Below are 12,871 nucleotides of genomic sequence, written 5' to 3'. Positions count from 1 at the left end.
AAAAAGATATCTAAATACCTGAGTAAAACCAACCACTAATCCTGCCCTGGCTTGTCTGTGTGGGTCATTTCAGTGTTCTGGGGGGAAGTGCCACTTTAGCAAGGGTGTGATTTCTTGCTATTGGCAGTTCATAGTGGGGACAAAAACACCTACTTTGCTTTGCTAGTGTGTGTTGTGTGAACAGAAAGGTGCATGGCCTGGCCTGTGAGGCCAGATGCTGTTTGGGCAGGTGGGAATCCCTCCCATCATCCCAAGGACCAGATAACCATGGAAGTGCTTGCAGTGTGGAGCTGTCAGTTCAAGTGCAATAGTCAGTCATACATTGTGAGTGTGGGGATGCTGCTGAGCAAGGGGAAAATGCTGCAGAGTTCCCGTGCACAAACCATGTAATTAATTGTTCAATTGAGTAAATGAGAATTGTGTGTGGCCAGCACATGAAATGCAAACTCTGCACAATGATATTTAGAAATTATTTGATGCGACTCTCACTTGTTCACATCTCTTTTTTCCCAGGCTGCTCAATGCCAAGGAACAGGCACGGGAGCCCTGGTTGGTGCAGTGACAGCAGTGACAGCTGCTGGGAAAGGACTGAATGGGTGCTTAGAATGGGCAAAGTCTATTTGCCTTCTGTTGGTCAATTAATTCAGGCAGCCTCAGCTCGGAGCCTGGCCAGGGCTGTACTGGCACCATAAAGAAATAATTAGAGCTCTGGAGCAGGGTGATGAACAGCAAATTCTCAGTCACAGCCAAGCAGAGGCAGATTTTACCCAGTTATTGGCAGCTGTGCCTCCTGTGGGCTGTGGCAATGGGTTTGTTTCTCTTCTGTGACCTTCCTGGCACCCCCCTGTGCCAGCCCTGCGCCAGCCTTGCACCCCGTGCACCCCACTCATCCCCACGCTGTACCAGAGGACACAGCTCTGGTGACAAGTGGGGAGCAGTGAACTGTTATGGCTCAGCCAGGGAACCCCAAGGTGCAGCCGTGCTCAGTCAGGGATGGCCTCAGCACTTGGCAGGTGCTGCTCATATGGAGGATTTTTTAAAATAAATCTTTCATTGCATGGTGCTGATTGAGAGCATTTGCCACAGTGTTTGGTCAGCCCCACCAGTGGCTCCATGTTTTGGGGAGGGCAAAGGAGGAGCCAGGGCTTCTCCTCTTACCCCTCACTCCCACTCACCAGCCTCAGACACAAAATCCATCATTTTCCCTGCTCCTCTTCTGGACATTCCCAGCAACGAGGCTGCACAGCTCTGTCTCTGCTGTGATGGCTGGTGAGGCCAGGATGAGCCACTGCAGCCCTGACAGCAGCATGCTGGGGTCAGACAAGCCTGGCCTTCCTGGCATGTGTCCCCCTGCCCAGGGAATGTTAAAAGAGCCTGGCTCTGGAGGAAGAGTAAGGTTTGAATACCAATGACTGCTAATTATCAGGAAAAGCAGGTGCCATCTATCATTGTAATCAGGGATCTCTCAGTTCAAGTGTTGCCAGGACAGATCCTTCTCTCCTCCTCATATTCACCTCCCACGGTCTCGGTGTGCCTGAAGAGCCCTGCACAGGCTGCAACACGGCCAGACCCCTCAGCTCCTCCTGCCTCACAAAGGATGGGCTCCCAGTGCCCTGCCAGGCCAGACCCCTCAGCTCCTCCTGCCTCACAAAGGATGGGCTCCCAGTGCCCCCCAGGCTGCCTCGGTGCCCTGCACCCACCTCGACCAGGGACAAGGTGAGTGCACTTGTGCCAGCTGTTGAGGGATGCTAGGGGTGAGACAAGTGCTGGGGTCTGTGGCACATCCCCGTTGAGGCAGCCTTGGTGCAGGGCTGGGTGACCCTGGCACGGTGCTGTGAGACACTGGCACAGGGCTGGGTGCAATCCAGCAGCACCCACCAGCCTTGCCATGGGTGACTGCAGTTGCTTCTCCATTTCGTGGCTGCCTGCTGACAGCAGGGACATCTGCACAGCAGCAACAGCCACCTGGAAGGCACAGGAGACATTTAATTGCACAATTATAAATGTCTTTGGCCTTTTTATCTCGCTGAGGCTGACAAGCACCTTCAGCATCAAACAAAGAACTGCCGTTATCGCTCGGCACAGCGGCCGCTCCTGGGCAGCTGCCACCCCTGAAGGGGCACAGACAAAAGCAGAGGAGCTGTGCTTTGTCAGCAGGTCTGTACTGGTCCCAGAGCCACTGCTGTGGCATGGGCTTGGCCATCACTGGGGAAGCAGGAGCTGCCCTTTTCCTGCCACCTCTGGAGCCCCAACAGCAGAGGCAAAGGGAAAAGAGGAGAGATGGGAAGTTGTTCCGAGGTTTCTGGAGTTTCTATTACAATGAAGAGCACTTACAGGGTGTTCTCCCCAGGCACCTGCCCCCACAACCCTTTTTTTCAGGATGGTGTCTGACTTTGAGGATGTCAGTAATTAAAAGGTCATTTTAATGAGCCGTGATCTGTTGGCAGACCAGGCTGTCGAGTCAGTCAGGCCAGGAGGACTGTTGCACAACTGTTTACAGAGTGCCCTGCAAATGGGCACTTCTGGTAGGACTGGGTAATTCAGGTTTTTCTTGCAAGTCCCTTCTTTGCAATGAAGTTTGTTCCCCACTGACAAGTTCCCAGGGGAATGTGGCATCTCTGTTCCCCGGGGGCTAGATAGAGTGCTCAGGTGTGATGGGGCAGCAGTGGGGCAGCAGCCAGGATGCGAGGACAGTGGAGCCACATGCTCCCAGTGTCCCAGGCATGGAGGTGGTAGGGCTGCCCCTCCAGGCAGCTGTAGGGATGGCACTCAGCCCTGGGGGTTTATGCTGTGAAATATTTTTAAGTGAATTCTATTAAATGCCAGGAGACAGAGATTAACAAGGCAATTAAAAGGCTTTTTGTGAGATTTAGGTGCTCCTGGGTGATGGCAATTGTGTGTTGGATAAATGGTGGTTTGTGACTGTAAATAGAGGTTCTCAGGGTAATGGAATGTACATCAGGGATGCTGTACATCCCCAGGGAAAAACAGGCTCAGGGACCTCCAAAAGGATAAGAGTTGCCCTGAGCCTGTTAAAATCATTGCTAACAGTGTTGTCTCACCTGATGAGAGCCGGGTGGCTCTGTCTCACAGCAATGCATAAATCCCTGCTTTGCCTCGCAGGGAACAGGATGTGTCAGGTATCACATCACACTGCATCAGAACTGCCAAGTGGCACAATGAATCAAGCTCCCCAAAATAGAACCTTCTTCTAGAAATAAGCTTGTCACTGTCAATTTAAACTCTTGCCAAAGAAGCATGATTTGATACAAGTTCCTTTTGCCAGCGATTTACAGAAGTGTGTGGGTTTAATCACTATTTATAACAGCAGGAGTCTAAAGGGAGAGCGGAAGGTGTCTCTGTCCAAATGTGCAACAGGAAACCCAGATCCTTAATGCAGCTCCTGTACAGCAGATCTGGGAAGAGAGAGTACAAAGCACAATACACTCTGAGCACTGAAGGAAAAGGAGCATTTCCTCCATTTCCACTTCCCCAACACCACAGTGGTGACACAGGGAGACTGCTGCCTCCCTGGCCAGAGCACTGACCCCTGCACCTCACCAGCCTGAAGGGTTCTAAGGGGTTATTTAGAGACAAAAACTTACAAAATTCTGCATGGAGGGAAGGGATGCTGCCTGGTCAACACACTGTGAGAAAGGTGTCAGTCTGGCAGCCTCAGGAAGGGTGTTTGTCTGGGAAAAGCCCTGATGTGCCATGCAGGGGCACTAATCCCAGCAGCTCCCTTATTCCATCACTGGGGAATGAGGCACTGACTTGCTCCTGGGCTGTTTTCCTGCAAAGACAAAACCCTGCCATGCCCCCAGTGCTGCACAGGCAGGTGCCACCAGCCCTGCCTGAGGAACCCCACATAGGCATGGGCCTGCACCAGCTTGTGGCTGGTGGGACCCTCCGAGGCTGAGCCCAGCAGTGGCTGGGGCTCTGTTATTGAGGAGTGTTTCAAACAGATTGTTTTCATCAGACACGTGCCCGTGTCTCAGCCCCGCTGTCCCTGACGCAGGTCGACAGCTGTCCCCAAGAATGCTTTAATTGTGTTTTCCTCGCTTTGCACAGCTCTTACCTAATGCACTCTGGCTTCATCAGATTAGACACCTCTCGTCCCGGGGATGTTGTCGTGTTTTCAAATGGCTTCAATCAGCACCTCCCAGGCTCTGGTTATTTCCGGATACAATAAAGCTAAACCTCATCCAGGCTGGTGAGTAATGGAGGTGCATCTCCCACCCCCATCCAGCCTGGCTTTAAATTTGCCTGGCTGACAGCCCCTCGCTGCTGGCAGAACACAATTAAGCCTCTTGTCTTGCAGACATCGTCCGTGGTTACACACGGCTCAGGAGGAAGAGCTCAGCAACAGCAACCGGGTTTCTAATGATCTTGTCATGGAGAACAGCACAGAGAGATAAATGAAAGAGTGAGGGAATAGCCAAGATCAAAACTCAGATTTCCGGATGTCCAGGGCATGGCAGGTTGCAGGCTGGCCATGTTTGCCTCCTTAGACCCACGCTGGCACAGCACTTGGGGTGCAGGGACATGTGTCCTCTTAGTGACAGAGAATAAAATGCAGAGGAACAGAGCCCGAGCCCACCCAGCACCAGGTGTGGGGGCTTCTCTCCCGAGCATCTCCAGGCAAGGCTGCTCGTAAATGTCATTTTGCAGAAGCTACTTCCCCTGGGATCCCCCAGGATCCTTCACCAGCTCGTGTCTCCACTGCCCAGCTGCAAAGCGGCCACAGCCTCGGGAAGGGAACCGAGGTGGGAGGGGACCAGGTGGACCCCGGGCTCAGGGCAGAGATGTGCTGTGCTCCACTCTCTTGAGGAGGGCTGACAGCTGCAGGATGGTCCCTGTGCTGTGGGATCAGCTCAGCCTTCTGGTCCCCAGCACACCAGTTCCAGACAAGGGCTGTCCTTCCCCAAATGCTCTCCCCTGGCAGTGGAATTGCCCTGTCTTCTTATCATGAGCCACCACAACACCTGCATTGATTCCTTTCACCCCACAGGCAGTATTTTGACTTCTGGAATTCATCTTACCTAGCAAGGGACTTAAAATATATCCCAGACAATTTCCTCTCCTCATTTTTAATAATCTCTTTCAGCCTTAAATTAGTTTTTGAAAATATATATCGGGATGATAGGCTTTTAATCACAGCTGATGGACAATATCCATCACGCCTGTGTCCTACTCCTCACAACACATGCACATTCCTTACAGCAGTCCCGCAGCAATTCTAGCAGCACTTAATTCATTACAACCCCATCACTGCATGCACGTGCTCCCCTCAACAATGTCACGGTGATTTGTCACCCAGAGCCCTGTGAGCAGCTCTGGTCCCTCCCTGTGGAGCCACAGTCACTCCTCAAGCCGTGGGACGGGACAGAATGGGCCCGTTCAAGCATGGTAGGTGGAAGATGCTGCCCTGTCCCCCACTCTGAAAAGCTCTGGGAGGTGACAGGTGGAAAGGCAGAAGCAAAAAGACCTTTTCTGTCCGTGATCCCTTTGTCCACTCTCTGGGCACAGCAAGGCTGAGCCAAAGTGCTGGGGCTGTGCTGGCACATCTTTGCATCCTGAGCCCTGGTGAAATCAAAAGGGACAGAAAGACAAAGCAGGAGCATCTCAGTGGGCTCGAGCCATGCCCTCAGCACTGTCCTGGTCGAGGCTCCCAGACAGGGGCATTTCCAACTGCACCTCCCATCTGGCATCGATTACTGTCCCATTTCTCGAGCCTTCATTTGCAGTCAGCAGAGGCAGCCGACTGACATTGAGGGAGAATGACTCCTCAGATCCCATCAATCAAGTGCCATCAGGATCCAGCTTCCCAGGCTCCTGGACCACAAGGTCACCCTCCGTGGGAGATAAGCTTTCCAGCTGAAGCAGAGCCCTGCTCCTGCCCCCTCCCACCACAGCCCTGACTCTGCCACACGGTGGGAGGGGAGAGACCCTGAACTGCAGGCTGCCATTGCTCACCGACCCCTCCATCCTGCCTCAGGGCTCTCAGACCGTTTCAGGGATAAGTGGGAAGAAAATTCACAATTTTTAAAATTTTTTTTTTTTTTTATTTCAGGAACATCCAACAGCACCAGACTCAGAGCTTTCCCCCAGGGCAGTGTTCAGTCTGGGGCTGTAGCCAGGCCCCAGCCCCACTCAGGGAGGGGGTCACAACAGCACCTGAGACCTTATTGCCATTCCCTGTTACTACCCCCCAGCAAAGGAGTTAAATTCAAACTGTGTATGAAGCTCGTGTGCTGCCCTGCTCAGCGTGGCCCTGAACTGCGACTCGGTGAGCAAATTCTCTGGGCAGGCTAAGCAATCTAGCTTAATTTCCCTGGTAAAGACGTGTTTAAAGCAGAATCTTGACTTACACGTCTGTAAATGCGGAAAATTTTTATGTAGAGCTTAACTAATCGGTGCTTTTAATTAATATGTTCACAGAATTCCGACAGCAAGGCAGGTGTACATGTAGCTGAGTGGTTTATATTGCCACCTGCAGTTAGGACTTAGAACCTGCCAAAACTTCTTAAATAGATTTCCAAATCCATGGTATATAGCTGAGGTCTGCATTACGGTAACATCTTGGATCTCCAAAGTGCACCAACTAACAAAGAAACAGGCTAATTTTTAGAAAAAAAATACTAAACAGAGCTAGAGAAGCCAAGTTCTTTGCTCTGACTGCTCTTAACTTGCCAATCAACAGCCTTTCTGCCCACTTGCTGGTCTGCAAACCCAAGAGAACTGTGTCATGGTCTCAGCCTTAAAGGAAATAAAGACTGATTTTTCTTCAAAAATTAAAAAAAAAATGCAATTTATTTTGATTCCATTACATACAGTACATATTATAGATAGAAAAACTAGCTCTTAGCTTTCATTCTGTAAATTAATGAAAGGAACACAAATGAGAAGAACTAAATGAAGGTAGCAGTCCTAAATGTAACACATATTTGCAGAGGGATGGCATCGTTCAGTGACTTCCATCCACGGGTTTCTTTGCCTCACTGCAAGCCTGGGCGAGACAAACCTGTAAGGGAAGAGCAATCAGTGCTCAGACAGTGGTGCAGCCCAAACACCCACAGCTCTGGCCCAACAGACAACACTGTTTTCCAGAGCACTGACAACAGTTCTTTTCCCCAGTGTGTATTCAGCCAGACGTGATGTAAAGCCCCTCCCTCTCCTTCCCTGCTCTGTGCTGCTTCTTCACCTCTGACATGAGCCACAATACAAGACAAGGCCAGGCAGGGAATCAGAGGTTTCTATTGCAGCTCAGCAGTCCCCTGACTGATGACAGTGACAGCACTGCCTTACAACTTCAGGTCATGGCTGCCAAAAACACCCAGACTTACTGACAACTTCTTCATGAGCCCCCGGGCCTTGGGGTTCAGCTGAAGAAAATTCTTCTTGGTCAAATCCTTTGCTGTCAAACGTATGCTCTGTGGAAACAAACCCAAATCTTAGGTTTTCTTTTGGTCAGCTGCAGCAGCTTGAGGCAGCAAAAAAATAAAAAATAGAAGTAACTACATCTAAGCATAATAGGAGACCACAGACAGGCAGAGAACTATGTTGAGGTTGACCAACAGCTCAACTCACATCCTCCTTGCAGTGCATTAATGCATTACTGCCACTACTGCTACTTTAAGTGTTACTTGAATGCACAGCAAAACATCCTTCTATTCTGTTCTGGCCAGTGTAAGCAGCTGCCACTTCTGACTAAGAGTCTCCTAAGGTTCTTTTTAAGCTTGATCAATCCTCTGATGAACTGCAGTGGCACAGCTAAAGAGACACGAGCGGATGAACTGAAACTGGTGAGGCACCAAGAGGTTCAAAGCTTTGGCCTCGCCCGTGCACCCCTCCAGCCCCTGCAGGTGAAGTGTCAGGAATTACCTCCCCTCCGCCCAGGGGCAGGGTCAGGAAGGCGTCCCCGGTGTCGGCGAGGGGGCTGCCGTTGGCAGAGATGGTGTAAACGCGCTCGTTGAGCGCGGGCGTGCGCAAACCCGGCGTCTTGAACACCCTGAAACAACAAGTTATTAGTGAGCAGGATTTGCTCAAAGCACTTCTAGTCAAAGTCTTTCATTTCATGTTCAAAGAGCCGCTAAAGATTGTGTGGGAAACAGGTGACATAAAGCAAACAGCTTATAACAGAGGTAGAAGGGAAAGAGATTTATTTTCTCTGTTAACAGACCAACAGAGAAACCTGACAGAATACAAACCTAGAATCAAATCTGGGTGTGATCATGGAGGTACCTCCCCGAGCACAGAAATCACCCATTCTCCCAGTAGCTGGAGTGATAAAGCTGTTTTTGCTTGATCTGTTAAATAGAAATAAACATCTGCTCATAAGATGACCTTTAACAAATTGTAGAAGCACTTATCAAAGGCTTAAACAAGGCAATCACCACAAAACCCAGGGGTTCTCACTCATCAGTGACCTGCAAAGCTGGGGACAGCTGGTCCTCACAGGAGGGGCAGTTGTCCATCTTTCATTCATTGTCAGATTGTCAATTTTTTACTGTAACATGGCACAACTCCCCGACCCCCTGCTGAACCAAACTCCATCCCATGAAAGAGATATATTTACACTCTCAGTTTGCATTTCTGGAGATGAAAGAGAGACATCCCCATTACCTCTTGCTCATGCGCTTCACTCTCGCTGACCGGGGTCTTCTGGACACGGGCGGCTTTTTGGTGGACGCCTTCACCTGAGGGACACACCACTCACCACATCAGCTACTGCCCTCTCATGGGACAGCTGAGTCCACACAAAATACTCAGATAAGATACTTCCACACAAAACGCTCAGTCTCCTTTTCATGGCACAAGAGCCCAGAACAAACACCATTCAAGCCTTTGTGACCTTCCCCTATCGTTAGAATTCTCAGGGAAGCTGTTTGAAGTCTCCCTCAGAGCATCCTGGACAGCCCTAGTCATCAGCTCAGTCAGGAATTTATATCCTGGGGATAAAGTCATCCCACAGAACAGCTATTTACCTTTGCAGTTCTTGGATTCACACTCTCAGCCTCTGTCTCTGAAGGACACTGACTGTCAACTCTGGATTTCTTTGGCAGAGGAAGTGACGGAGGCTCTGCTTCCTCCTCAATGGCTTCAACACTCCTTTTGGATTTCTCCACTAGAAAGAGAAAGTGTTATCTAAGTAAATAATAACTTTAAATTATTAGTTAGCAGCAGAGCCAAACAGCAAACGACTACAAGCACTTCTGGCAAAAATTTGCTTCTAAAGTCCAAATTCCAGTGCAATCCCAATGGTTACAGAGCACTACTTTGAATTATATTGAATGTTTTTATAAAATAAATTAGACCTACTGCAGGTACTAGGGATAAAAGCTGGATTATTTTTCTGGTTTAAATATATTGAGGGATGTGAGCAAGAACTGAATTATTATTCCCATTAAGGAACCATGACATGCTTCCACCTCCCCAGTCGCCTCACAGCGCTCCAACCGACCTTTCTTGACGATTTCAAACTGAGTATTGATAACTTCTGCTGTCCGCTTGTCTATTTCTGCTATTTCCAAGTCTGCCTAAAATTAAAAACAGTTGTGACACTGTTAGGATTGTTGGCAACACAGAGTTCTGTAGAGCAAACCTCTAACTATTCTACAGCCAGAACAGCTCGTTACAGCCCAAGGAGCCCCTGCATTGGTGTGTTTCTGCTGGAAACCTACCATGGCCACCTCCTCCAGTGCCTTTCCACTTCCTTCTTTACCTAGAAAGAAAATATGTCAGACCAGTCAGTGCAAGTCCGGGAGAGTGCAAAAACCAGCTCAAACCAGTTTTCACCCTCAGAGAGCAGGAGCAGCTCCCGGGCAGCCCGCGGGCCGCCCCCCCGGGATTTCCGCGCACAGCAGACCCCAGCCGGTCCCTTATTCCCGTCGGGGTTTGTCATGCGAGGGAGCGCCAGCCCAGTTACCGAAGTACTCGAGCCAGTTCATCTGGCGCAGCTCCAGCGGCAGGCGCAGGATCTCCATGTCGTACAGCTTCTCCACCTCCTTCACCAGCCGCTCCCCGTCCGCCCGCAGCCGCTCCAGCCGCTGGTTCACTGCGGGGACACGCGGCGTCAGCCCCGGCGACACCGTTCCCTCCCGTTCCCGTTCCCGGCCCCGTTCCCGGCCCCGTTCCCGTTCCTACCCTCGCAGTCGAAATCCTTCAGGAAGGCCGCGAGCTTCCTGCTGCGCGTGCTCGAGCCGCCCTTCTTCCTCGCGGGAGCCATGGCGGGGCCGCTCGCTCGCTCGGCGTCTCGGGGTCGGTCGCTCGCTCGATGCCGGTGCCGCTCTCGGTGTCTCGGTGAGGCCCCGCTCGGTGTTCGGTGTCTCAGAGCCGATCGCTCGCTCGGTGTCTCGGTGCCGATCACTCGCTGGATGGCGGTGCCGCTGTCGGTGTCGGTGAGGCCCCGCTCGGTGTTCGGTGTCCCGGAGCCGGTCACTCGCTCGGTGTCGCTCCCTCCGTCAGTCCCGGGCGCGGGCGCGACCGCGCGTTCGAACGAACCGCGGCCCGCGAGCGGCCAATGGTGTCGCGGCGCGCGGCGATGACGCGGTACCGGTGCCGGGCGGGGTGATGGCGGCGGTGGCCCCGATGGCCCCGGTGGCCCCGGTGGCCCCGATGGCGGCGGTGGCGGCTGCGCTCCGGGGCTGGGCGGCGGCGGCGGCGCGGGCGGACGCGGCGGGACGAGCGGCCCTGTCCGCCTGGGCGCCGCTGCTGGCCGCGCTGGCCGCGCTGGCCGCGCAGATGCGGGCGGCGCGGCGGCTGCCCTGGGACGCGGCGCCGCTCGGCGCCTTCCCGGAGCTGCGGGCGCGGCTGTGGCGGAAGCAGCGCGGCGCGGCCGAGGCGCTGCTGGAGCAGCTCGGCGGGCGGCGGTGAGGGGGTGGCGGGGCCGGGGCCGGGGCCGGGGCGGGCGGGGGGCGCGATCCCGGCTGACCCCGCTGTGCCCGCAGGACGGAGCTCCGGGAGGTGCGGGACGCCGCGGCCGCCGCCGCGGGCGCCGTGCTGCGGGTGTACGAGGAGCGGGCGGCCGAGCTGGGGCTGGAGGGGGCCCTGCGGCGCGGGCCGCGCTGCCCCTCGCTGTCCGACGTGCTGGAGGGGCTGCAGGACGTGGAGCGCTACTACCGGCACCTGTATCCTGCTGAGGGGGCTCTGGGCAACGCCGGGGGGGTGTTCTCTCGTTGTTGTCCTTACCGGGCACGAAGGTACCTGGACAGCAAACTGCTCCTGCAGCGCCTCAGCTGTGACAGCCTGGCAGACATGGAAGCCCTCCCGCAGTCCTGGGAGAGGATTTTGGAGCACCACAAGGAAGACGTTGTTCAAGGTAGTTCCATGTGCACAGACCTGAGGGTCTTTTCCTGGGGCTCAGTGGTCTTGTCCCTGCCCTGGTGACAGCAGACAGGCCTGGCCGTGGTGGCTGTGCCGGGCTCGGCAGCAGCAGCTCATCCTGCTCAGTTGATCTTTGTGATCTGCTGTGAGGTCTCGGTCAGCTTCAGTTGAAAATACTCACCATCACACCTGGGCACGGCTGGAAGCAACATCCTCCAATGTAACAAGGGCTCAGTGATCCATTTCACTGCTCAGTCAGTTTTACTTACGCTTTTCTTTATTGCCTTTAGAAACAGCATAGGTTTAGGGGTGTACAGACTATAGGTAAAGTGCCTTAAGCTGACGAGGTTGTTGTTTTCTCTCTGACTCAGATACACTCCTGAAGGTCTCGCTGTTTGTGGAGAACCATCAAGAGCTGCTCTGCTCACCTATCTCTTGACAGAGCAGCAAGGACTGACACTGACCAGCTTCTGCCAGCCTGGTGTGTTCTGGAATGCTGCAAAGGGGACGAGGAATTGAAGGAGCTCTACTGGTGCTTTCTGGAAGCAGAATGAGTTGATTCTTGGCCTCAGCAGGAAATGCTTGGACTGTCCTGTTTTCAAGTTGAAATGGACTTGGTGTCTGAAGAAGAGGCTGAGCTGAACAAACCATGAGGATAGAAGGGAGTCACTTCCAGCTGTGGAACTTTCCTTTTGTTCTCCTGTGGCAGATGCTTTGTATCATGGAAAAAATGCTGAGACTTACTGACATGAGGTGCTGCAGATGCACGAGTGTAACACAGATTCCCTCAGGCTGATGCCATGTAAGAAAGATGTTTGAGTTCTGTCCTTACAAATAAAGAAAAGATCTCAGATCAGGGCTTACAAACACTGGGCACCATGTGCCTCTGAACAGTATGTTTGTGTTCATCCCACTTGGGCATGGAGGAGGAGGGAGCAAATCTCGCTTGAAAATGTAATTATGGAGGTGCACGGACGCCTGAGTTCTGACACGGGCAGTTTTCAAGGGTGTCAGAGTACACTACTCTGATACATCTGCCAGGGCCCACTGAAATCAGTCTTAAAACTTCATTGTCTGGTGGCAGCAGCTGCTGACACTGTGGGGACATCTTTTGTTGACCTGCTGATCCTCTCATTCCCGGGAAGCCGTGGGATGTTTCTCCCTAAATAACGTATTTGGTAAGAAACAGGAGTTTCTCCTGCAAAGGCAATAAAGAATTGTGTTGGACACCTTGTGGTCGTGTTTGTGCTCCCGTTTCTGTCTCCAACCTGGGGAGTCCCTGCGGCCACCTGAGGGCACTGTGCGACCTGCGGAGAGGGGCGTGCTGGGGGAGAGGGGCATGCAGGGCTCGTGGGCAGATCGGGGTGCAAGGGGTGCAGGAGGAGATCGGGGTGCTGGGAGGAGCGGCGTGTGGAGGTAGGGAGGCTGCTGGCTGCAGGGCCGGGCTGCCAGTGCCCCTGTCAGGGACAGGGACTTCATGGGATGGGGCTTCATGCACCAGTTCTAATTGCAAAGAAAACCACAGTCCCCCTCCTGGAGTTGAGTG

The 12,871-nt window shown here is 53.0% G+C and overlaps 2 protein-coding genes across 2 annotated transcripts; one reads left to right on the top strand and one right to left on the bottom strand.

Annotated features, from left to right (window-relative positions):
• Window positions 1-6,794: 6,794 nt before the first annotated feature.
• Window positions 6,795-10,525, bottom strand: CDCA8 (cell division cycle associated 8). Its single transcript, XM_051770952.1, has 10 exons — window positions 10,147-10,525; window positions 9,929-10,057; window positions 9,684-9,724; window positions 9,464-9,539; window positions 8,988-9,127; window positions 8,626-8,699; window positions 8,211-8,309; window positions 7,885-8,011; window positions 7,347-7,433; window positions 6,795-7,024 (listed from the first exon to the last, which is right to left on the bottom strand). Exons 1-10 carry the CDS (start codon window positions 10,226-10,228, stop codon window positions 6,968-6,970), a joined length of 912 nt encoding a protein of 303 aa, XP_051626912.1. The 5' UTR covers window positions 10,229-10,525; the 3' UTR covers window positions 6,795-6,967.
• Window positions 10,526-10,617: 92 nt separating this feature from the next.
• CUNH1orf109 (chromosome unknown C1orf109 homolog) lies at window positions 10,618-12,548 on the top strand. The gene is made up of 4 exons (XM_051770965.1): window positions 10,618-10,871; window positions 10,950-11,129; window positions 11,202-11,320; window positions 11,697-12,548. Exons 1-4 carry the CDS (start codon window positions 10,618-10,620, stop codon window positions 11,762-11,764), a joined length of 621 nt encoding a protein of 206 aa, XP_051626925.1. The 3' UTR covers window positions 11,765-12,548.
• The last annotated feature ends 323 nt before the right edge of the window (window positions 12,549-12,871 follow it).

This window comes from Manacus candei, unplaced genomic scaffold (genome assembly GCF_025592945.1).
Source record: "Manacus candei isolate 608988 ecotype Guabito, Panama unplaced genomic scaffold, ASM2559294v1 h1tg000127l, whole genome shotgun sequence".
Classification (NCBI taxonomy): Eukaryota; Metazoa; Chordata; class Aves; order Passeriformes; family Pipridae; genus Manacus; species Manacus candei.
This window is presented reverse-complemented; position numbering and strand designations above follow the sequence as displayed.

What these genes read in the sequence shown, in the direction of transcription:
- CDCA8 (XM_051770952.1), bottom strand. Translation starts at nt 10,228, where the DNA reads ATGGCTCCCGCGAGGAAGAAGGGCGGCTCGAGCACGCGCAGCAGGAAG. An exon ending in CACTGGAGGAGGTGGCCATG is followed by an intron (nt 9,540 to 9,683) that starts GTAGGTTTCCAG and finishes TTTTAATTTTAG; the next exon opens with GCAGACTTGGAAATAGCAGA. An exon ending in ACACCCAGATTTGATTCTAG is followed by an intron (nt 8,012 to 8,210) that starts GTTTGTATTCTG and finishes TTGTTGTTTCAG; the next exon opens with GGTGTTCAAGACGCCGGGTT.
- CUNH1orf109 (XM_051770965.1), top strand. Translation starts at nt 10,618, where the DNA reads ATGGCGGCGGTGGCGGCTGCGCTCCGGGGCTGGGCGGCGGCGGCGGCG. An exon ending in GAGCAGCTCGGCGGGCGGCG is followed by an intron (nt 10,872 to 10,949) that starts GTGAGGGGGTGG and finishes CTGTGCCCGCAG; the next exon opens with GACGGAGCTCCGGGAGGTGC. An exon ending in CAAGGAAGACGTTGTTCAAG is followed by an intron (nt 11,321 to 11,696) that starts GTAGTTCCATGT and finishes TCTCTGACTCAG; the next exon opens with ATACACTCCTGAAGGTCTCG.